This window comes from Stegostoma tigrinum, chromosome 13, assembly GCF_030684315.1.
Source record: "Stegostoma tigrinum isolate sSteTig4 chromosome 13, sSteTig4.hap1, whole genome shotgun sequence".
In the NCBI taxonomy this organism is placed as follows: Eukaryota; Metazoa; Chordata; class Chondrichthyes; order Orectolobiformes; family Stegostomatidae; genus Stegostoma; species Stegostoma tigrinum.
In genome coordinates, this window is record NC_081366.1 from 16,977,330 (window position 1) to 17,003,566 (window position 26,237).

A 26,237-nucleotide genomic window follows, 5' to 3' on the forward strand; every position below is an offset into this window, starting at 1 on the left:
AATTGACTGGCATCTTTATGAGGCATAACTTCCTCCTGAAGATTGAGCAATGTCTCACCAGATACAAAGTAAAGGGCTATCACGTAAAATGTTAAAATGGAGTAAACTCAAAATTTACACTGGTTTTAGGGGAGACTGCCCTCAGTGTACAATTAGCTCATGAGAGATTTTAAATGGCAATGTCTTGACGTTATAGTAATTTCATAAGTTCATAAGAAATAGGAGCACCGTTAGGCCATTCAGCCCTCAACATCTGCTCTGCCGTTCAATCTTGGCTGATAAGCCCTTCACTCCCATTTTCCTGCCTTCTCCCTATAACCCATCAATCCATTACCAACTAAAAATCTGTCTATAACTCCTCCTTAAATTTACTAACTGTCCCAGAATCCACCATACTTTGGAGTAGCAAACTCCGCAGATTCACAACTCTTTAGGAGAAGTGATTTCTTCTCAACTCTGTTTTAAATGTGTTACCCCCTATCCTAAGAGTATGACCTCTCATCCTAGAATGCCCAACAATGGGAAGCATCCGCTCCATGTTTATATTATCTATACCTTTTATCATCTTAAATACCTCAATTTGATCTCCATTCATTCTGCTAAATTCCATACACTATAGGGCTAAACTGTTCAATGTCTCTTCCTTAAACAAACCCCTCATCTCTGGGATCAATTTAGTGAACCTCCTCTGAACTGCCTTCAAAGTCACTTCATTTTTCCTCAAATAAGGGGACCAAAACTGTGCACAATACTCCAGCTATGGTCTCACCATTGCCTTGTACAGTTGCAACAATACTTCCTTGCCTTTATATTCTAATACTTCAGCTGTAAAAGCCTGCATTCCATTCACTTTCTTTATTATCTGCTGTACTTGCATGCTAGTTTTCTGTGACTTATGAGTGAGGACACACAGATCCTTCTGCACCAGAACACCCCAAAGTCTCTCCCCATTTAGATAAGAAGGATATCACCTTCCCTATTTTGTGACCAAAATGCATGACCTCACACATATCCACATTAAAATCCATTGGCCACATTTTGGCCCACCCTCCTAACTATCTTTTGTAAGGTTCTTATTTCCTCCTTGCAATTTACAGTCCCGTCTATTTTTGTGTCATCTGCAAATTTGGCTATAGGCCCTTCTAACCTGTATCCAAATCATTAATGCAGTTTGTAAATACCTGGGGTCCAAGGACTGAACCCTGTGGCACCCCACTAGTTACTTCTTGCCATCCATAAAACAAACCCATTTAAGTTGACAAAATGAGGCTATCAGTAGTGAAAATAACAAAAATGGAAAGCATACTCGCCGTTTATATAGAGAGCTTGGAGTTTTCAAGGAGACTGTCAGAGTTAGGCACAGTTATCTTCAGAAAGCTGTTCTTCTCTTCGCTTCTATGGTGATGTAGTGGCTGGAATGAGGACCAGGTTGATCTCATTGACTATGAGATCCTTGACTGGGGCTGTTAACCTGGGACAATCAGGGATTCCTGGCTGACAGATGTAAATAGGCAATTCAGAAAGTCCATCAGTCTAAAGACTGGCTTAGTGCTGCTGGTCAGACACAATATACTGTGTACATGTAAATAAAGGGTGACTTGGTGATGGGATACCAGCCTCTGTACAGTTATTTCAGGCCACTTATTAATAATGAGCATTTAATTAATGACAGACAGAAAAGGACCTTTTGCTCTGTCCTGCACAACACTTCATGCTTCACTACACACATACTTGACATCTTGTCCAAAGAATTCTTGGTATGACTTCTTGGGAGAAGTAACGATTGATAAAAATCTCGACCAATCAAAAAAAATAGAAAATCTTGTTTGGACCCTTTTAAGGTTCCAAAACCATTGAAGGTGACCATTCTTCTCCTCATTAATGTTATATAGAATCTATCCTTTTGTAAGAGGTGATCTCCACCTGGCCTGAATATATGCATGGTCGCATAGTGATTATGTTATTGAATTAGTAATCCAGAGGCCTGGGTAATGATATGGAGACATGATTTCAAATGCCATCATTGCAGGTGAGAAATTTAAATCCAATTAATTAAGTAAATCTGGGACAGAAAACTAATATACTACAGTAAAAGTAAAGTTGCCATAGTCACACCAGACTGTAGAGATGCCCAATTTTTAGAGGGACAACTGGTGGTAGTTTAACCCAAGAATCATTAGACCCCAGACAAAGGAAGAGTTTGAGAAAGCAAGACCTGCACGGTAACTTCAGTTGATGCAGGATATGAACCCATGCTGTTGGTATTACCCTGCCCTACAAATCAAATCACATAGCAAAAAAGCTAACACAACTCCAGTAATAGTAATCATGAGATGACAAATTGTTATAAAACCCATCCAGTTCATCAAAGTCTTGAAAGGAAAGACAACTAAAATCCTTACTTAGTCCGGCATTGTAATTTATAGCAATGTGGTTGCATTTAAATTCCCTTTGAAATGGCCTTGTAGGTTACCTAGTTGTACTCAAGAAGATGAATCATCACTACGTTTTCAAGAATAATTAGAAATAAGAAGTCATTGTGGGTCTGGCCCATGACACCCACATCCCCTGTTTTGACATTAAAGCAAAGAAACATATCCAGTTCTCACCTGAAGAAATTCAGCAGCTATCGCTACTAATTCCTGTTCTTCAACAAGAACATCACTTTAAGTGGATTTTACAGAGATTGGAGCAATGCTGAATTCATAACATGCACCACGCTACTTGGATTGTCAATGATTTACTTGCTAAGTGATATAAATGTTCTCATACCCTTTAACTATATTTCATAAGCACACAACAGTGCAGAAAATCTATTATGATTTTGGCAAATCTTAACTTCCATAATCTGATTTTACACCTGAGACCTTTCATAGATTAAAATGGTTTTAAAGAAGGACAAATGTGAACCTAAATGTCCTGTTGTGATCACCTGGCCACAGATAGAGGTAAGTCCAGGAGACCAATGTGGTATTAACAAAGCTGCCTTTTTAAAAAAAAATGTAAAAACATTGAAATAAGATATTGAGAAATTTGCACTTCCTGTTTTTATACTTTTGATACATGTTCCGATTTGAAAGGTGCTGCTCCAAGTTATCCAGCTTTGAAAGACAATGAAGACAGACTCAGGAGAACACACTGAACTTCATTTTAAGTAGCATTATTGCAGAGCAAATGAGTAAAGAATAAATGAATTTGTAATAACTAGAGCCAGATATTGCCCTCTCTCTGCTTGGTTGCTCCTCATTACGTAGAAGTTAAGAACTGGCCAGAAATCAAATTGGGGAAACAATCATTCACTCAGAACTCAGATATCCTAAACTTCATCACTCCTGAGGATACCACCTACCGATTTAGATTCAGAAACATCTCAGGGTCTCTATGGATTTTAAACTGCGTATCTTCTCTCCTTAACATTTGTACTAGAGTCTGTGTCTTTTAAAGTTAATATTTCTGTTTGTGCATATAGAATTTTCATAGAAGAAGTGTCCCATCAAGTCCACACTGACCTTCCAAAGAACATCTACCCAGACCCACACCCTGCATTTCCTATCTTAGGTATATTGGGTAATTTAACACAGCCCATCCACCTAACCTGCACATCTTTGGACTGTGGGAGGACACCTGAGAAAATGTAGGGAGATTGTCCAAACTCCACACAGTTAGTTGCCCAAGGCTGGAATCGAACCCAGGCCCCTGCCATTATGAGACAGCAGTTCAAGCCACTGGGCCACCATGCTGCTATTGTTCTCAAGGTTAGTGTGTCAAAAAAAATTGCTCTTTAATTTACTAAATTAAACCTGATAATTGTCGCCTTCATTTTGATTCAGTTGGTCATATATTTAGTTGGCATATGATACAGCTGTGTGTTAAAAAAAAAGAAATTGGTGCGACTGACAAAGAGGGAGTTAGAAAGAGAGGAGACAAACCATCTTTTCTCATCTGGTCATAACAAATGACAATGCAGTAACCATTTTGACACATGTCCTCATTCATCATAATGTATCTTCAGCTTTCTTCATAAAATGAGAGGAATTTGGTCATCTTGCAGTGGATCACTAACTGACCACATATCAATTTGAAGTGGCCATCAGCAGAGATATACAAAAGAAGAGAAACAAGTCATTGATTTTAATAAAGAGTCATCACTGGTGATTGATGATAAACAAACTGGTACAGAGAAGTGGCCTGTCTTACTGAGTACTCTACTTAACTGTTCATACCCATAATTTCAGCTAGTAATGACACCAACAATGCTAAGGAGATATTTGCCTTCTCATGTACTGAATCAGAAGTTGTTCTGTTTTTGGAATCAAACACCAAGAAATGTGTTGCTATTTTCTTAAAGAGTTATGTTTCAGGAATAAAGGTTCTCTATGCTACATGCTGTCAGCAATTGTCGTACATGGTAATCAAAATGCTACCTGCAGAGGAGACCAGATGAAGGAGCAATATATATCTTAGGAACGTTATTAATGCTTCCTATGCTGTAATGAAATTTGGAAATTTCAAGACAATCTTTAGAAGTGATATGCATAGCACAAATGTTAGTTCAGTGGCAATTATGTCAATGCTAGATCTGATGAAGAATCACTGGATTTGAAGCATTATCTTTGCTTTCTCCCCAGAGATGCCGCCAGACCTGCTGAGTTTCACCAGGAATTTCTGTTTTTGTCAGGTCTCCAGCATCTGCAGTTCATTATTTGTAATTTTATGTCAATACTAGTGTGTGCCATACTAATATCTCGCAAAGGAGACATTATGAGTTACTGCAGAAACTGTCTGTTGAATTATAGTTCCAACGAAGATAATGCTCAGGGATAGTCACAGTTACAAATATCAAACAACAAGCCTCTGTTTGTCACATGACTGTACAGCCAAACATTAGTGCTTGTCCTTCACCTAGGAGATCATTTAGTACTACCAATAGACTCTTCCATAGAGAAATTTGTAACTTATTTGAAGCAAATGCATATTGAAAAGACATTAAAGGCATATATCACTGTTATTCAACATTTACTACATCTTACAGTCTGTGAATCAATGGTACAGAAAAGGAAATGTCAGTTGTGTAAAAAAGGCAGGCAAAGCTTCTCTCTCTGAAGCTGTTGTCCTTATTTGCCTGATGACCGTTAAAGCTAACAATACAGTTTTTGCTAACACTGGTAGTGCATTGGAGTTGACTAACTGTCCCCTGCAGGTTTTCATGTCTGACATGGGATGTCTCAGACACGGTCTCCATGGCTAGCCTCAGCTCTTTACACATGCTTTTTTACCCTTTGAAGGTGGCTACCTGTTTTATGGGCTAATTGCTCGCGATGAATCAGTCCTTGTGCTCCACTATAGTAAATCAATTAGGACCGTGATAGAGAGAGAAAATTTATTTCTGAGCCCTCTCCCCATCCCCCTTTTCTGATGAAGGGTCTAGGCCCGAAACATCAGCTTTTGTGCTCCTAAGATGCTGCTTGGCCTGCTGTGTTCATCCAGCTCCACACTTTGTTATCCAAGCTTCCTGCATATGACTTTTAGCATGAATGTCAAAATTACTTCATTTATTTAGCTCAAACACTCACTTAAATACTCACTTGTTGATTTTATTGTCTGCTGGAGGCATGCTGCATGAGAAAATCAAAATGAGTCTTAATAAGATCATTATTATCTTTACTTTGTGCTTAAGTGTCTGATAATATTCTCAAACTTAATAAGCCAGGACAAACAAAGTACATAGTTCTCCCTGGAATGGGTTTGACTTGAAATTGTGTGGTTGTGGTATAGGGAGGCAAACAAAAATGATGACACCACTCATTTCCTTAAGAATCTGGATTAAATACTTTTTCACTTACCTTAATTAGATTCCCTACAGTGTGGGAACAGGCCCTTTGGCCCAACAAGTCCACACTGCCCATTGAAGCATCCCACCCAGATCCACCCCCCTATAGCCCACTCACCCCGAACACTATGGGCAATTTAGCATGGCTGATCCACTTAACCTGCACATCTTTAGGCTGTGGGAGGTAACTGGAGCTCCCAGAGGAAGCCCATGCAGACACAAGGAGAATGTGCAAACTCCCAGACAGTTGCCCAAGGCTGGAATTGAACCTGGGTCCCTGGTGCTGTGAGGCTGTAGTGCAAACCACTGAGCCACCGTGCTGCCCAAATGCTTGCTGGGCATTTTTACACTGAATTAAAACAAAGAACCACCAGGCAGCTGAATTTAAACACACATTCCAAAGGCACCAACAGAATAGTTCTGAAAATGTTTAATTTAGTTTGGATCAGAATTCATAAATATATCTTTATATACAGTGATTGCCTAAATTATACATTCTCTTCAAAATTAAAGAATTAGCAATGGGCAGATTACCATTTCATTTATACAAGCCAAAAAATATCTCATATTCTGTTTATCACATATTCATGCAAAATTACATATGTGTAAAGTACAGGATTTATTACTGTATATAAGTGAAACAAATCTGCCTGATGCAAATTACTTCACTTCGTGCTGATGAGTTTCAGCTGAAATAAATTAAAACAATTAATTAAGGTTACACCAATCTTTAATTATTTCTTCTAATAGTTCCCTTGTTTTTAGTTCTATACAGTTTGGCACAGCTCATCATTGGCATGAAGTCAAAACTAATTCACTTTTGATTCGATTTGATTATAACCATTTGTATGTAATTGAAAGTGATGTTTTGCCAGACGAGTCATTTTGCAGGAGTTTTGTGCTTTTCAAGCTCTTGTTCATGGCATTGCTGCACTGGTATTACATTTTACTTTGTTCATGCATTGCTTTATTGTATGGCTCACAACAAATTTGAACAACTTCTGTCACACTGGAATAGTACATTTACTGAAGAAGAACCAAAAATTAAGGATCTTATGTAGTATTACATTTTTTTTCTATTATTTGTAATTTCATTTTAACCATCATAATTGACCTTGTCTGAAAATATGTTGTTCAATGCAATGAATTTGAGTAAACTTAAAAATTCTAATTCGAAATTCCAATCGAGATCACAGAATATGAATTTCATGTGATTGGTGAGTCTGAGGTCATAGCTATTTTATACTGGAGGCTGAGTGTTTTTAGATCCTAAAGCCTAATTTACATGATCTTACCAAAATCTCTGCCAGGGATTGTCAAAGGCTAAAATTGGCTGAAACAGACAATTTCCTGACCAATGACAAAGTATCTATGAATCATCACATCCTTTCTCATTGATCTGGATAATGTGTCCAAATCTGATATCCTGTCATCAAATCAATTATGATATACCAATTCTGACTGTTGGAGATATGAAGAATATTAACCTTTGGTATCAGATAAACTGTAATTTATCTAGATGAAAATGATTCAATAATAATGAATCTACTCTTGATATTAGATCAGTATATACACACCATTGCTAATGTTAGACCAATAATGACAACCATTACTATTTTAGGTTCAAATTGTAATTAGACTTTGCAACATCTTGTTCAAAATTCCTTTGATAAAATAATATTGCACTTCCCACTATTGTTTATACATGCATTTGTCTATGTAACAAGAGTAACTACAATTCAAAAGTAATTAATTGGCTGTGTAGTGCAATGGAACATCCTGAGGACATGAAAGGTGCTACATCAATGCAAGTTATTTCTTATCTCCACTAAATGAAATACATTTATGAATTTAAAAAGCACAGATTTGAAACAACTTATTATGGTTCCTGTTGTTAGAACTTAATTGGTAAATTGGAAAGTAAGACTAATGTCACACATAATAGGTGTGACCAAGTGCTGTTCTGCTGCTGTATGAAAGCGTATAGTTTGCACTGTATGAAATGGAACTTGGGAGAAATGCTACAGTAATGATATTAAAATAGGCCACTGAATACTTAAAGAATGTTATTATGTGATAAACAAAAGCACTACAGGGAACAAGACAGGTTTCAAAGATCTTGATAAAAAATTGGTGTGACCTTAAATGAGATATTCAGATCAAGCACATGATGTTTATTGTTATATAGTCATTCCATTTTTCTCAAGATTTTATACAGATCAAATGATCACATCGAGAAGTCTAATGAACCTCATATATAATATATTTAATTATATGAAAGATTTTTTGACTGTATCGTCTCCTGTGTAATGCATCTGTATTGCAGTTTATAAGGATGTCTCCCTTCAGTTTGACTGTATATAGAAATTCTCTTTTATATATTGCCACATTTCCATTATAATTATGCCTTACTGCATTGCTTTTGCGCCAGATGTCAATATTCTTCCTGGCAGTTGAGCATCTTTTTCTCTCCAGACCTAGTCTTTGTGGATATCCTCACTCCTCACAATCTTGTAGATCACCCAGTAGAAAATATTAAAAATCAAGAAGACAAGGGGAAAAACCACTCGTGATACCGTGTCAATTCGTTTTGCCCGGTGGATGAAAAGTTTCCTAGTCTCATCTGATGATTTGGCTGGAGGTGAAGATGACTTTGCTGTATTGTTATTGCCCTTAATGGCAACTCCATCCTTAGCTTGCAGGCAAGCAGGTCCCATCCCATATGCAGTGAAGCTGAAACGGCCTTCCACCACCTCATCCTCCTGGGATAAATGAGAAGAATTAAGATCATAAAATCTTTGCATGAAAACCCTCTAATCTTTTTATACATGAGAAGTTTCAGCAGAACTTGCAGATATTTAAAAGTACAATAACTGGCTTAACACCGTTCAAAATGTTTTCATTACTGACATTTATGTGTCTTTCTGATCTAGAAACAGCGGCGTACTCTCTGTTTCTTTAGGTTATGAGCCTGATCTGACATTGACTGAATATTTTACAAAAATTGACTCCAGTCCAGAATACTTTCTCCAGGGGAGCTCAAACAGATGCTTTAAAAATTATTTTTAGGATAAACAGACAAGGAGGACAGAACATGAATAGCACAAAAAATAAAAACATCTATTCATTGAAGTGTAACCAAGAGTAGGATTTTGAAAATAATTTCCATTGCTATGAGTCTACATCCTATTCATGTAAAGAACAAAGAACCACACAGCACAGCAACAGGCCCTTTGGCCCTCTAAGCCTGCACTGACACAGTTTGCCTTTCCATACTAAAACTGTCTTCACTTACAGGCTCTGTACCCTTTATTCTCTATCCCATCTGCAGATTTCCAACTGCTTTGCCTCCTTTCTCATTCTAAGGAACATTGCTGCTTCTTCTTCTCCCTTTCTATCCATCAGTACATATTAATTTGGCTAGGAGATCCTCTAACGTGTCCCCAGTCCTAAGCCAGTTATAACTCATGTCAACTTTATCATAGCAATCATTATTTATCAGTTAGAAACTACAAAAACTCCTTTCTTTAAAATAAAAACAATTCTCATTCATTTCTCTAAGGCTTGGCCCTGTTTATCTTCGTAATTGCCTTCAAGATATCTTTTAATTCCAGCCATTTGAACTTCATTACTGATGACAGTCCCCTCAGATTCCTGGGCCCTAAGCTCTGAAATTCCCTTTCTGCTATCCCCATTTGGCTTTTCTCCTTTAAGGCATTTTTAAAACCTACACACTTGGCTAATCTCAGCTAGTGTGCGATATGGGTCACACAGTAATTAGCACTGCTACCTCACAGCGCCATGGAACCACATTCAATTCTAGCCTTGAGTGACTCTGATATGGAGATTGCACATTCTCCCCACGTCTGTGTGCGTTTCTGCCAGGTGCTCTGTTTCTTCTCACAGTCCAAAGATGTGCAGCATAGGTGTATAATCCTTGCTAAATTGTCTTGCAGTGTCTCAGGGCTAATAGCCTAGCTGGATTAGCCATAGTAAAATGCAGGGTTACAGAGATAGGGTGGGTCTAGTTGGGGTGCTCTCCAGAGAGTTGGTGCAGACACATTGGGCTGAATGGCCTCTATCTGCACTACAGGAATTTTAGGTTGGTTTGTGGAGAATTTATAATCTCTCACTTTTTAACAATTCCTACCTTACTATATTATCAATGGTTCTACATAAATGCAGCTGTGCTCCAAACAAAAGCAGTAGTACTCAATCATTCTCTTGGTGTGTGGTGCTCAGGAATGACGATATTTAGTAGAAAATTTTTCTTTAAAACTGAGTGACAACTGAAATATTTCAAAGCTCCTTTTTCCCTTTGAGATTCGACTATAGTACTTGTGGCCATTCACTCCCCTTTTCTCCTGGCCCACAGTCCTTTCTCTCCACTTAGCCTCTGCCAGGGTCATTTAATTCTGATCCCCAATCATCATGCCTTACAAAACCTGCCAGATCCCACTTAACTCTAATTTTTGTGGGAATGAGCTTAACCTCCATTTGTCTGAAATTTAAAGCTGCAATTCTATTTCCCAACATTATGACACTAATTTTTTTAAAATGAGCAATCCCTTCATTCCTCACTCTAAAAAATGTGTATAATTTTCACTTTATTCTCGTCTTTTGTCCCATGACCTTGTCTGGTCTTCCAACCATTTACACGTGTTTGTCGATGAACAATGAGTTGTCCTTGTATTGGTGCCTGATTTATGTCAGCTGTCGGCTCAATGATGTACAGTTATAAATAGCTGCAATACAGGCAGTTCATTTCCAGAAGACATTCATTCAGGCCTTAATTTTGATTCATAGCTTCACCTTTGATTGAAATCAGAACTAATCCCTTCTGTAATGCATGCCCTATATGACTGCTGTGCATGTCAGACCTGGATATCGTGCTACTGGAGCAGTGAGAACAAGGAGTTGTGTAACAGGCACTATAAGGACAAATAACAGAGAAATATAAAGGGAAAGGGAGATAAAAGGAGTGTGAATATAAGATACAGTGGCATACCAGGCACTATAAATACATGAAAAAGACAAAGAGAATTCCAGACAGAATCAAACAGAGGGAGTCATTGACAGAAATGCCAGAAATGGGAATGGAATAAAACATCTAATTATACAGCAAATATAAGAAGAACTAGTGAGCCCAAGTAATAGGAATTTGATGCAAAGAAATACAGGGAAAGATGTATAGAAAAATATTATTAAGCTGAAGAGGGATCAGAAGAGATTTACCAGGATGTTGCTGGGTATGGAAACTTTGAATTATAAAGAAAGGCTGGATAGGCTGGAACTTTTTTCACCAGACTGTAGGAGTTTGAAAGGTGACCTAATAGAAGTTTACAATATAATAAGGGGTATAGATAGAGTAAATGGTAAATGACTTTTTCCTGGGATGGGGAATTTCAAGACTGGGGGCACAGTTTTAAAGTGAGAGGAGAGACATTTATTAAAGACATGAGAGGCAAATTTTTTTTACATAGAGGGTGGTTTGCGTGTGGAATGAATTTCCTGAGGAAGTGATGGATATGGGCACAATTACAATGTTTAAAAGACATTTGGATAAATACATTAATAGGGAAGGTTTGGAGGGATTAGGACCAGGCCAGCCAGGTGGAATAAGTATAGTCTGGGATTATGTTCAATGTGGGCTGGGGTTGGACCGAAGTGTCTGTTTCTGTGCTGTTTGACTCTATGGCTCTAAGTCTTTTTGGACATGGTGAAATACTGGATATAACCAACAGAAACACAGTGTACAAGGTGTGACATTTCAGACCTAATGAAAAACTTGGCATCAGAAGCAGCAATATAGAAGCAGAGAAATATTAGGCATACGTAGAGCTGAAGTACAAACTACAGAAATAATAAGCAAAAACACCAGAAATGCAAGGAATAAGCTATGGAAATACTGTGCATAAGCACCAGGGTTAATGTGTACAAGCAGCAACAGTACTGATAGCAGTCCTTATGAAGATTGTGCACAGCAACTGGAATAATGAAAACAAGCATGAAACATTTTGCAGACTATCAAATGCTGAATGTAGGCAGTGTAAATATCTTGTACGAAAAGCATGAATATTGATAAGAAGTATTGTGTACAAGCTACAGGAATACTGGTCACTAATGGAGAAAATATTGTGAGAATGCTGATTAATTATGGATATAAGCAGGCTACATATTGTGTACAAACAGCAGGAATATTAGTAATATCTTTTAGAAATAATGAGCAAGCAGTAAACACACTAAACATAGGAGGAATAAAAATTATGTACAAAAAGAGTAGAAACAAGAATATTATTGTGCAATCTAAACACTTGGCATAAGCAGCTTATATATTGATAAATAGTGCAAATACTGTACATAATATAAAACATGTGTAGAAAATCCTATGTACAATTTAAGGAAATATTCATAACTACCATGTGGTACTGGAATAATACTTATTATAATTGATGCAATTGCAGTATGCAGGGAATACAAATAAGAAATGGTATAAAGGTTGTGAGCAAGCAGCAGGAATATTTGAAGGACAAGCGGCATGAAAACCTTGCACAAACAACATGTATACTGAAAACAAACATTAAATACATTGTGTTATCATTATAATTCTGGTATAATAGCAATTATTAGTATAAATGCTATGTACAAACTGCAGACATACTGATAACAAATAACATAAATACTGTGTGAAATCAATCTTAGTATTGCTAATAGGCAAGATAAATATCTTGGAAAAGCAGGAAGAAAGCAGATTGCAAAATGTATAAATGTTGTGTAAAAGCAGGATTAATAATAACGCCTTAAAAGTATTTGTACACCAGCAGGAATGGTGAAAACAATAACAGTATGAAATCAGCTTACATATTGATAAGGATAATTATTGTGTACAAGCAGCAGGAATACTGATAACAAGCAGAATATATATTATATACGAGCATCAGCAATACAAATAATCAGCTGCATATATATTCAGGAGGATAGCAAACAGAATATGTGCAAACAGTGAGAATACGGATAACAAGCAAAATAAATATTGTGTACAATCATCTCATTCACAGATAACTCATGACATAAACATTGTGCATAAGCAGAAGAAACAATGATAACCAGTGGAATAGATATTGTCTGTAACTGATGGGATTACTGATTAAAATCAGTAGAAATATTGTGTACTCACAGCCAAAGTACTGATTACAAGCTGAATATATATGTGTGTACAATCAGCAGCAACCGGTAGGAATACTGATAACAAACAGAATAAAAACTGCAGCAACAATATTGACGACATGTAAATAATTATTGAATTCAAGATGCAGTACTGATAATAAATGGTATAAATACTGCATAACAGTTGTAGGAATGCTGAATACAAGAAACAAAAATTATGTACAAGCTGTTTAAGTAATGATAACTCAGGTGATAAGTATTGTATACACGCAGGCTAAATACTGCTAACAAGCAAGCTAAATTCTATATACAAGCAGCATCAAATACATACAGACAACCACCAATATAAGCACTGTGTGCAAGCCATGGGAATACTGATGACAAATGTTATAAATATTGTTTACAAACACCTAGTAAACTGATAACAAGCAGAATAAACATAGTATCAGCCATTAAGATTACGAATTAACAGCAGAATAAAAATTGCTTGGAGCAGAAAAGAATGTTGTTTACAAACTGCAATAATACTGTTAGAAAGAAGTGTCAGTGTGTGTACAAGCAGAGTTAATATTGCTAACAAGCCTGAATAAATGTGTATAAGCAGCGGCAATACTGATAGTAGAGTAAATTGTGTATAAGCTTTAATACCCACAATATGAGTATGAACATAAGTACAGTTTACAACCAGTGGGATTGATAAACAGAATAAAGACTGCATACACGCAGGAAGTATACTGATAAGAAGTATAAATACTGTACCTAGCAGTGAGAATATGGATAAAAATGCAGAATAAATATTGCAATTATACAGAATTGATATTTTGTACAAACAGCAACCTTACTGATAACAAGCAACATAAAAAACTACATGCAGTCATTTTAAATAATGAAACCTAGCAGAATAAATATTGTGTAAAAGCAATGGATAACTGTAAAATACTGTGTACAACAGCTCATAAATGGATGATACACAGCATCAATACCAAGCATAAGCAAGAGAATACTGATTATAAAGGGTGTCGTTACTAAGCAAAACTTATGGGATACTGATTAGAAGTAGTAGAAACATGACCACAAGCAGCACGGATACCATTAACAAACATAATCTTGTGCACAACCAATGGGGAATACACATAGCAATCGGGTAGAAATACTATATACAAACTGCAGGAATACTGAGGACAAACTATGAACACGGTGTACAAGCAGCTTAAGTAATAACAGTACACAAAATAAAATATACAAGTGGGATAAGTTCTTTACTCTGTGCAGCAATACTGAGAACAAGAAGTATTAATAGTCTTTAAAAGCAGTCCAGTAAAACAGAATGAATACTGAGTATGAGAAGTGGAGTGGATATGTGGTATAAGTACTGTGCACAAGTAGCTTAAATACTGATAAGAAGTGCCCACAAACAACAGGGATGCTGATAAAAAGCAAAATAAATTTTGCTGGCAAATTTGTAGCAAACCTGATAACAAGTGATATGAATACTGTGTACATGTAGTGGAAATAAAAATAGCAAGCTGTATAAGTACTGTAAATAATGCTGATAACAAGCTGAACAAATATTGTGTGCAAACAGTTGCGATACTGATAATAACTGATACAGATGCAGTATACAGCTACATAAATAGTTACTAAGGAGAGTAAGTTATTTACATGCTTCAGCCATGCTGATAATACATGCTTACAAAGACAGTATACAAGTAGTTTTAACACCAGTAACAAGCAAAATAAATGTTGTGTCTAGTGTCAGGTATCCTGATAAAAAGTAGAATAAACATTGCATATGCGCAGCAGTAACCCTGACAATAAGCAAAGTAAATATTGTGTATAGATAGCTGCGATATTGATAACAAGTGGTATAAATACTGAGTTCAAGTAGTTGTAATACTTTTTCAAAATCATAAAAATACTTGCTGTAAGCAGGTGTACTGACAACAAGTGGAGTAAATTCTGTGTAAAAGCAGTTTAAATACCATTAAGAAGCAATGTGAATACTTTGTACAAGCAACAAGAATATTGACAACAGGTTGAGCAAATATTGTGTGCAAGATTAGGAATATTAAGAACAAGTGGTTGAAAGAGTATATAGGAGTACCAAAATACCTAAAGTACAAACAGCTGTAATGCTGTTAACTGTTAAATACTGTCATCAGACAGAATAAATATTGTGTACAATCAGTACAGACAATTTACAGAAGAGTTACAGTGCAGAAGGATGACATCTTGGCCCATCGTATCTGCATCAGGTCTTCAGATAAGCATCATTGCCTGCAGCCAATTTCCTTTTTTTCTATACCTTTGCACACTGTCTCTATCCAAATAATCATCCAATACTCCCTTCAATGCCATAATTGAACCTGCCTCCACCACACCGACAGGCAGTTCATTTAATACCCTAAATACTTGCTGTGTGAAATAATTCTTCCTCACCTCACATTTTGCTTCTTGTCGTCGAGTTCTTAATTAGGAAGAGCTTCCCCTCATTTAATCTATCTGGACCCATGATTTTTAAAACTTCTATAGATCTCGTCTTAGGTAAAGATAACACAGAGCGGAGCTGGAGGAACACAGCAGGCCAGGCAGCTTCAGAGGAGTAGGAAAGGCGAAATTTTGGGTTGGGGCCCTTCTTCAGATTCTATTTTCTGAAATGCCAGCTTTCCTACTCCTCTGATGCTGCCTGACCTGCTGTCTTCCTCCAGCTCCACACTATGTTATCTCTGATTCCAGCATCTACAGTTCTTATTACCTCAGAGTGAGTTATAGATATCTTTTTAGCCTTCTTCACATAATCATAGATTCCCTACAATATTGATGCAGGCACTTTGGCCCATTGAGTTCCACTGCCTTCCAAAGAACATCCCATCCAGACCTTCCACCGTACTCTGTGCCTGTAACCCTCCAAGGAGACCAGCCTCAACAGTTCCAATACATCCAATGATTTCTTCTTCATGGCTACACCCATGGAATTGGTCTATACCAATCTACATGACAGTTAAAGTCATGCATGATTTATGATGTGCTTTTGCCAATGTTAGACTGGGGTGGACAAAGTCAGAAGCCATACGACACCAGGTTATAGTTCAACAGGTCTATTTGAAATCACAAGCTTTCGGAGCATAGCTCCTTCGTGAGGTGAAGTCACTACATATGATTTATGTACTAGTTAGCAGGCAGAAAACAAAAGTAGGAATAAACGGGCCTTATTCCAATTGGCAGTTGGTGACCAGTGGGGCACTGCAGGGATCAGTACATGGATCACAACGATTCAAAAACGATATTAATGATTATGCTGAGATAACTAAATGTAATATCTCCAAGTTACAAATCCCACAAAGCTGGCTGGGAGGGTGAACTGTGAAGCGCATGCAGAGTGTGGATTTATACAAGTTTGGCAAATGCATGGCAGATGAAGTCTAATGTGGATGAATGTGAGATTATCCACTTTCCCTCTAAAAAGGCAGGCAGATTACCATCTGACGGTAGTAGATTGGGAAAGGGGGCAGTGCAACAAAACCTGGGTGTCTTTATATCAGACAATGAGAGTAAGTGTGCAGGTGCGGCAGTTGGTGAAGAAGGAAAATGGTATGTTGGCTGTCATAGCAAGAGGATTTCAATGCAGGAATAATGATGTTTTGCTACAATTAAGCAGGGTCTTTGTGAGATTTCACAAATACAATATTATGGAAAGACAGACTCTATTAAGTTGTGGAGGTGTGGGCAAGGTGGGTGGTGGGTAGGTGGGTGGAGGGAGGGAAGAGTCACTGTCTAATTTTATACTTCTGGAGCCAGAGGGTGAAGGAATGCTTTGGTTTCACAAAACAACTTGATCCATCTCAACTTGATCCCATATGCCCTGTTCATTTAAAAGGCCCTGATAGCTCAGGTGTGTTATACCTCTGATTGGCACATGTAGCTTGATTTATTTTGGTGAGTCTCATCCAAAGTATCAATAATGTGCATCTCCAGAATCACATTCCGCAAATACTGGAGGTCCATTGTGCAACAGGAAAAAATAACCAATTTGACTGTTATACTTTCAACTGAATTGAATGGCACTTCCATGCTCAAATCACCTTCCTTAATGGGAAGGTTATGATAACATTATTATGCTTCACAATGTTGTAATTAGATGATGCTTACATTATCTTGAGTTTTTTATGAAGACTTGAGGAATTTAAATGAATAAAACTGAATAAAAATATTTAGCAGATACAAAGTGACAATCCATTTTTGCTTGAAAAAATCTCATTCTTGAATGAATGTAGACTTTGAGACTTATATGACTTTCCAACAGAATGTTTAAAATTCAGTTGAATCAATAGTCCATTCTACTTAATATGCTGCTGTATATTAGTAAATTTATAAAGACAGTACTTCAATGAAATATAAAAACCACTGCAAACAATAAAATCAGCAAAGGTTCATTGACCTGAAAGATTAACTCTATTTCTCCCTCCAATGATGCTACCAGACCTGAAGAGTTTTGTTGTGTATTGCTCTGAAATAGCTAATGCTGAGGAGCGTCATAAGCACCATCCATTTTGATGATGTTATATAAACATGGAGGCTGAATAGTTTAGGTGTCAAAGGAGTGAGACTTAATATCTGGAACTCCTCAAAGTATCTGTGAGAACATCTATCATATCAATGTTATCTGTAGTTACTAGGTATATGGTTACTACAAAGTAACTCGTTGCTAATATGAAGTTAACTACTTCCAGTTCAATACAAGAGCCTCCTCTAGTGGGACGAGTCATACAATTTTTCTGTGTTGCACATGACAAAGTAGGTTGTGTATATTTCTATACTTCAAGGCAGGAATCCTACCGTATAGCGTGGCGCAGGCTTGATTTAGTTACACATGCAATATGGTGAGCAGCTGTGGTGGTCAGGAGATTTTGCCACATTTTCAGCCTCAGCTTTATGACATTTGCTTATTCAGAGAGTTAGCAACAGGAAAGAGCCTTCAAAAACTTTACAAAGGAAACACAATGCAGATTCAACAAGGAACAATTTACAGCCTTTTCTTTCATTCATTCAGGAAAGTGGGCATTGCTGGCTGGGTCAGCAATTATTTGTCTTCCCTAGTTCTTGAGAAGTTTTAATGCACTTTCTTCTAAAACTGTTGCACTCAATTTGGTGTAATTACATCTGCAATACTATTAGGGAGGGTGTTTTGACACAGCGACTGAAGGGATGGTGATATATTTCCAAGTTAAAATTGAGAGTGACTTGGAGAGGAATTTGAAGATGGTGGCATTCCCATGTATTTGCAGCCCTTGTTCTCCTAGATGTAATGCTCATGTGTTTGCAAAGTTCTGTTTAATGAGGCTTGGTGAATTTCTGTAGTGCATCGTATAGATTGTACAACTGCTGCTACTGAGAGTTTTTGGTGGAATGACTTTGTGGCTATGGCGCCAACAAGCTGTTTCCTTAGTCCTGGATGGTGCCAAACTTCTTGAGTGTTGTTGGACATGCAGCCACCCAGGCAGCCTTGACTTGTGAATTGTAGGTGGTGGACAGGCTGTGGGGATCCAGGAGGTGAGTTACTGCTGTGGAATTCCTAACCCCTGACTTCTTCTTGCAGCCACAGTATTTACATGACTAACTTAGTTCAGTCTCTAGTAAAAGGTAATAACCCAGAATGTTGAAGGTAATGCCATTGAATATCAAGGGCCAATGGTTAGAATCTCTCCTGTCAGTGATGGTCGTTGTGTTGGAAATGTGTAGATTGGATATTACTTGCTCCTGAAACACTGTGACGAAGAGTGGGGACAGCAGCTTCATACAAAAATGAGAGAGAGCATGGACAACAACTTCAAAAAGAATAGGAGAGAGACTAGGAAGAATAGCTTGAGCACAAAGCATTAGAAAGTAGGGACAGCAGATCTTAGATAACAAAGTGTGGAGCTCGATGAACACAGCAGGCCAAGCAGCATCTTAGGAGCAAGAGTTGCTTAGCCTGCTGAGATCATCCGGCTCCGCATTTTGTTATCTCGAATTCTCCAGCATCTGTAGTTCCTATTATCTCTGATACAGCAGATCTTGAAACTGCATGAGAGAGCGGGGACAGCAGAAACTTTTACAAGACAGCATAGGGATAACAGCTTCCGAAGGTTTGACAGATGCAGTGAGAGCAGTTATTGCCCAAGATGGGTGCTCATGGCATTGTAAATAAATTACATGGGAATCAATTAGGAATAACAGCACCAAATGAAAATTGGCTAATATACAGAATGTCAGGATTATTAGATCATTGATTTTTGGTTGGAAAGATGTACCTAGTGAAGACCCACAAGGATAATTCTGAGTTTGTCATTTATTTACAATCTATTGTAAAGACATGTAGGAGGAGGCAGAGCGCAATATATTCAAATTTGCTGACAATACAAAAATAAGTGGGAAGGCATGTTGTGATGAGGACATAAGATATCTACAAGGGAATGTTGCTTGGGAGAGATAGAGTCATAGATAGAGACAAGAGATCTGCAGCATAGATAAAGTTCCTAGATAATGGCATAGTGATAATGTTACTGGACAGGTGATCCTGAACTAGGATCTAGATTATCTCTTTGACACATTTTGAGGGGTTTTAGTCCAGCCCATATCAACAGGAAAAGTCTGGAATTCTCTACCTCAGAGAGTGTTGGAGGCTAGATCACAGTAAGTGATTTTTCTCCACGAGACGAGACCGAGTAGACTATGTAGATCTCTACACTTATGGAGGATGGTGGCTGTAAATCTGATTAATTGAGAGGTACAGATTCAATTAAGATGCAACAAGTATTTCCAGCAATATTTGTTTTTATTACATAAACTATGGTGAGTGGATTAAATTTCCAATCAATTTTGTTTACAGGGTAGTGATACTCAAGATGTTCTTTGGAAGTTATGTAAAGAATGTTCATTTCTTCATAAAACTATGAAAAATAATTTTTGACCGATTGGGTAGGAACAATAACTGCCCTAATTTGATGAGGCGCTAAGTGAGCAGGCTTGGTAAAACAACTTGAGTCAATTCACTTCAATAAGGGTAAACACATTATAGTATCCAAAGGAAGAATATTGCAAATGTTTTAAATCTTAATTTTCCAAAAATTTGAAGATTGAAAATTTGTGCACATCACTCTGACATTTAGGAAAGGTGACAGAAGAAAATCAAGCCATTGCAGACAGGTCACCCAACGTCTGCTGGTAGTATTCTGGTAGTGTCTATAATTAAGGATGGAGACACTGAAGAGGTCCCATATTTTCAGCTGTCCAGAGATAGAGCCAGAATAACTTTATAAGGGATAGATTATGTCTGAAGACTGATTGAATTTTTTGAAGAAGCGATTAAAGTAAGAGACAGGAAAATGAGCATGGGTGATATTTTGTGTGGACTTCCAAAAAACCTTTGAGAAAATCCCTCATTGAAAGCCATTAAATTTGAAGCCTTTGAAATTGAAAGCAAAGTACTGACCTGAACAGAAAATTGGCTGAGTGGCTAATTAGCTGAGACAAAGAGTAGGGATTATAACAATGTACTCCAATTGGCAGAATATTTCTAGTGGAGTGTCACAAAGATCTGTGCTCAAGGTTCAACTAATTATTGTATTTATTACCAACTTAGTTGTTACAATTGAAAACTCCATATCGAAATTTGCAGAAGACACTAAGGTAGATCATTGAATTATGATGAACAGGAACAGTAAGTAAATAATCAGTAAGGAATACAGCCTTCATATCTTGGAGATGAGAATTCATAAAGGTTTGCTTTGGTTATGCAAATCTCTGGTTAGACTATGCCAGGGATAATGTGAATAGCCCCGGGCATCACATCTGGTGAATGACATATTCATCTTGGAGTGAGTGCAGCATGGATTTGGCAGAATGCCCGGGATTACATTATGTGGCGAGATGACATAAACTGACGTTAGCATCTTAAAGTTCAGAGAATACAACTGTCAATTTGGTGACTTTTCAAGACGTTCATGGGGAACAGAGCGAAAATTGAAAGAAATTAGTTTGGAGTCTTCTATCTAAATGTCATCTGGGCACAAAGACATACTTCAGTGCACAGTGATAATGGGAATTGCAGATGCTGGAGAATCCAAGATAATAAAATGTGAGGCTGGATGAACACAGCAGGCCCAGCAGCATCTCAGGAGCACAAAAGCTGACGTTTCGGGCCTAGACCCTTCATCAGAGAGGGGGATGGGGTGAGGGTTCTGGAATAAATAGTGAGAGAGGGGGAGGCGGACCAAAGATGGAGAGAAAAGAAGATAGGTGGAGACTAGAGTATAGGTGGGGAGGTAGGGAGTGGATAGGTCAGTCCAGGGAAGACGGACAGGTCAAGGAGGTGGGATGAGGTTAGTAGGTAGGAGATGGAGGTGCAGCTTGGGGTGGGAGGAAGGGATGAGTGAGAGGAAGAACAGGTTAGGGAGGCAGAGACAGGTTGGACTGGTTTTGGGATGCAGTGGGTGGAGGGGAAGAGCTGGGCTGGTTGTGTGGTGCAGTGGGGGGAGGGGACGAACTGGGCTGGTTTTGGGATGCGGTGGGGAAAGGGGAGATTTTGAAGCTGGTGAAGTCCACATTGATACCATTGGGCTGCAGGGTTCCCAAGCGGAATATGAGTTGCTGTTCCTGCAACCTTCGGGTGGCATCATTGTGGCACTGCAGGAGGCCCAAGATGGACATGTCATCTAAAGAATGGGAGGGAGAGTGGAAATGGTTTGCGACTGGGAGGTGCAGTTGTTTATTGCGTCTCCCACTTCCTACAGACTAAGGGAGTGGCCATGGGCACCCGCATGGGCCCCAGCTATGCCTGCCTCTTAGTAGGTTACGTGGAACAGTCCCTCTTCCGCACCTACACAGGCCCCAAACCCCACCTCTTCCTGCGTTACATTGATGACTGTCTCGGCGCCGCCTCTTGCTCTCCAGAGGAGCTCGAACAGTTCATCCACTTCACCAACACCTTCCACCCCAACCTTCAGTTCACCTGGGCCATCTCCAGCACATCCCTCACCTTCCTGGATCTCTCAGTCTCCATCTCAGTCAACCAGCTTGTAACTGATGTCCATTTCAAGCCCACCGACTCCCACAGCTACCTAGAATACACCTCCTCCCACCCACCTTCCTGCAAAAATTCCATCCCCTATTCCCAATTCCTCCGCCTCCGCCGCATCTGCTCCCACGATGAGGCATTCCACTCCCGCACATCCCAGATGTCCAAGTTCTTCAAGGACCGCAACTTTCCCCCCACAGTGGTCGAGAACGCCCTTGACCGCGTCTCCCGTATTTCCCGCAACACATCCCTCACACCCCGCCCCCGCCACAACCGCCCAAAGAGGATCCCCCTCGTTCTCACACACCACCCCACCAACCTCTGGATACAACGCATCATCCTCCGACACTTCCGCCAAATACAATCCGACCCCACCACCCAAGACATTTTTCTATCCCCACCCTTGTCTGCTTTCCGGAGAGACCACTCTCTCCGTGACTCCCTTGTTCGCTCCACACTGCCCTCCAATGCCACCACACCCGGCACCTTCCCCTGCAACCGCAGGAAATGCAACACTTGCCCCACACCTCCTCCCTCACCCCTATCCCAGGCCCCAAGATGACTTTCCATATTAAGCAGAGGTTCACCTGCACATCTGCCAATGTGGTATACTGCATCCATTGTACCCGGTGTGGCTTCCTCTACAATTGGGGAAACCAAGCGGAGGCTTGGAGACCGCTTTGCAGAACACCTCCACTCTGTTCGCAATAAACAACTGCACCTCCCAGTCGCAAACCATTTCCACTCCCCCTCCCATTCTTTAGATGACATGTCCATCATGGGCCTTCTTCAGTGCCACAATGATGCCACCCGAAAGTTGCAGGAACAGCAACTCATATTCTGCTTGGGATCCCTGCAGCCCAATGGTATCAATGTGGACTTCACCAGCTTCAAAATCTCCCCTTCCCCCACCGCATCCCAAAACCAGCCCAGTTCGCCCCCTCCCCCCACTGCACCACACAACCAGCCCAGCTCTTCCCCTCCACCCACTGCATCCCAAAACCAGTCCAACCTGACTCTGCCTCCCTAACCTGTTCTTCCTCTCACCCATCCCCTCCTCCCACCCCAAGCCGCACCGCCATCTCCTACCTACTAACCTCATCCCACCTCCTTGACCTGTCCGTCTTCCCTGGACTGACCTAACTCCTCCCTACCTCCCCACCTATACTCTAGTCTCCACCTATCTTCTTTTCTCTCCATCTTTGGTCCGCCTCCCCCTCTCTCCCTATTTATTCCAGAACCCTCACCCCATCCCCCTCTCTGATGAAAGGTCTAGGCCCGAAACGTCAGCTTTTGTGCTCCTGAGATGCTGCATGGCCTGCTGTGTTCATCCAGCCTCACATTTTATTATCAAAGGATATGCCAGCTTTGTTTTTCTAGGAAGCAATCATAAAGTGAGCCCAAAATGAAATGTAAGATCTATTTCTTAATGAAGTAATTCGAAAGTTGGCAAATCTCTACAGTGTTCAAATTATAAAATTCACATACACCAGTGCTTTTTGCATGATATATTCAGAAAAAAAATTCTCCTTTAAGGATGTGTGATATGACTGAAGCACAAAAAAAATCTTATGTTGCTAGAGCCGGGTCAGTGAGAATTTTTAGTTCCAGTTGCGTCAATACATATTTGATCCGATGCCTTTCTACTCATTATAATGAGTACCAATCAATCTGACGATCGACTAGAAAGGTCGATATGGTCCTTTGTTTGTGATTAAATTACAAACACTAGCCATAGAGATCTTTGATCAAATGCGTTTATTTGCATATCGCACCGGAGATATTCTTAAACGTAGTTTCTGCTAATTACCGGTGTTCTGAGGCAGAGGTAGTGAATTCAGTGTGTGAAGAAATTTTAAAATAAACTTGCCTCTTATGGCTATGTAATACATTTCACTGGAATTCCAAATGATATTTGTTTATTTGTACAGGGGATGTGACTATCTCTGGCTATCCACTGGCCATTTCTAATCGCCATTGAGAATGTGGTGCTGAATGAATTTCTTGCCTGCTGCAGTCCATATGGTATAGCTACAGTCACAAAATCCCTGTGAGGAATTTTAGCCCAGTGATAGTGAAGGAATGGCAGTATGATTCCAAGTCAGGAGGATTTATGGCTTGGACAGGACTTGCGGGTGCTGATGCTCCCATGTTTAAGAACATGAGAATTAGGAGCAGGAGTAAACCATCCGGCTCCTCAAGCCTGCCTCACCATTTAATAAGATCATGGCTGATCTTTTTGAGACACAGCTCTAAATACCCTCCAACTCACCATAATCGTTAATTTCTTTACAGTTCAAAAATTTATCTAGCCTTGCCTTAAAAAATTCAGCAAGGTGGCTTCAACCGCTTCACTGGGCAGGGAATTCGACAGATTCACAACCCTTTGGGTAAAGAAGTTCCTACTCAGTCCTACATCTGCTTCCCTTTATTTTGAGGTGATGCCCTCTAGTCCTAGTTTCACCTGCTAGCAGAAACAGCTTCCTTGCCTCTACTTTATCTATTCCTTTCATAATCTTATATGTTTCTATAAGATCCCCCCTCATTCTTCTGAATTCCAATGATCCCAGTCTACGCAGTCTCTCCTCATAATCCAACCCTCTCAACTCTGGAATCAACCGAGTGAATCTCCTCTGCACCCCCTCCAGTGCTAGTACATCTCTTCTCAAGTAAGGAGACCAAAACTGCACACAGTACTCCAGGTATAGCCTCACCAGGACCCTATACAGCTGCAGCATAGCCTCCCTGTTTTTTAAATCCATCCCTCAAGCAATGGCAGACAAAATTCCATTTTCCTTTTTATTACCTGCTGTAGCTGCAACCCCACCTTCAGTGATTCATGCACAAGGATATGAATCATTCATGCACAAGTCCATCTGCACAGCAGCGTGCTGCATTTTTTTACCATTCAAAACATAGTCCATTTTGCTGTTATTCCTACCAAAATGGATGACCTCACATTTATCAAAAATGTACTCCATCTGCCAGACCTTTGCCCACTCACTTAGACTATCTAGATCCCTCTGCAGACTTTCAATGTCTTCTGCACACTTTGCTCTGCCACTCACCTTAGTGTCATCTGCAAATTCTGACACACCGCACTTAGTCTCCAACTCCAAATCATCTGTGTAAATTGTAAACAATTGCAGTCCCAACTCTGATCCCTGAGGCACACCACTAGCCACTGACCGCCACCCAGAAAAACACCCATTTACCCCTACTCTTTGTTTTCAACTGGTCAACCAATCCCCTATCCATGCCAATGCATTACCTATAATACTGTGCAACTTTATCTTATGTAGCAGCCTTTGGTGTGGTACCTTGTCAAATGCCTTCTGGAAATCCAGATACACCATATCCGCAGGTTCCCCATTGTCCATCATGTAAGTAATGTCCTCCAAGAATTTCACCAAATTAGTTAAACATGACCTACTCTTCATGAACCCATGCTGGGTCTTCCCAATGAGACAATTTATAACCACATGTCTTGCTATTTCTTCCTTAATGATAGATTCAAGCATTTTCCCACTACCGAAGTTAAGTTAACTGGCCTATAGTTACCTGCTTTTGTCTACTTCCTTTTTTAAACAGTGGCATCGCATTGGCTGTTTTCCAATCTGCAGAAACCACCCCAGAGTCCAGTGAATATTGGTAAATAATTACTAGTGCATTTGCTATTTCCCCCATCACCTCTTTTAGTACCCCATGATGCATTTCATCAGGGCCAGGAGACCTGTCTACCTTTAGCCCCATTAGCTTGCCCAGCACTGCCTCCTTAGTGATAATGATAGCTTCTAGGTACTCACCTGCTATAACCTTCTTGCCATTAGCTTTCGGTATGTTATTTGTGTCTTCCACTGTGAAGACCGACACAAAATAACTGTTTAATGCCTCAGCTATTTCCTCATTCCCAGTTATTAACTTGGCCTTCTCATCCTCTGAAGGACCAATGTTTACCTTCGCCACTCTTATGATTTATATATTTATAGAAACTTTTGCTGCTTGTTTTTATATTCTGAGCTAGTTTATTTATTTTACCCTTGTCCTTTGAGGTTATAGAAGTCGTGACATTGGCGGGTGCTGTCTAAGGAAGTGTTGATAAGCTGCTGCATTGTGTCATTCAAAATAGTAAACATTAACACTGATGTATATCAATAATAGAATAAGTATTTGAGATGGTCAGTT

The 26,237-nt window shown here is 39.3% G+C and overlaps 1 protein-coding gene across 2 annotated transcripts in view; it reads right to left on the reverse strand.

Moving 5' to 3' along the window:
* Window positions 1-6,280: 6,280 nt before the first annotated feature.
* Window positions 6,281-26,237, reverse strand: part of glra1 (glycine receptor, alpha 1) — a 132,020-nt gene continuing 112,063 nt past the window's right edge. For both annotated transcript variants that reach the window (XM_048542972.2, XM_048542973.2), the window contains exon 9: window positions 6,281-8,592. In XM_048542972.2, coding sequence (XP_048398929.1) covers window positions 8,308-8,592 — 285 coding nt within the window. In that variant the 3' untranslated portion in view covers window positions 6,281-8,307. The remainder of the gene's footprint in view (window positions 8,593-26,237) is intronic.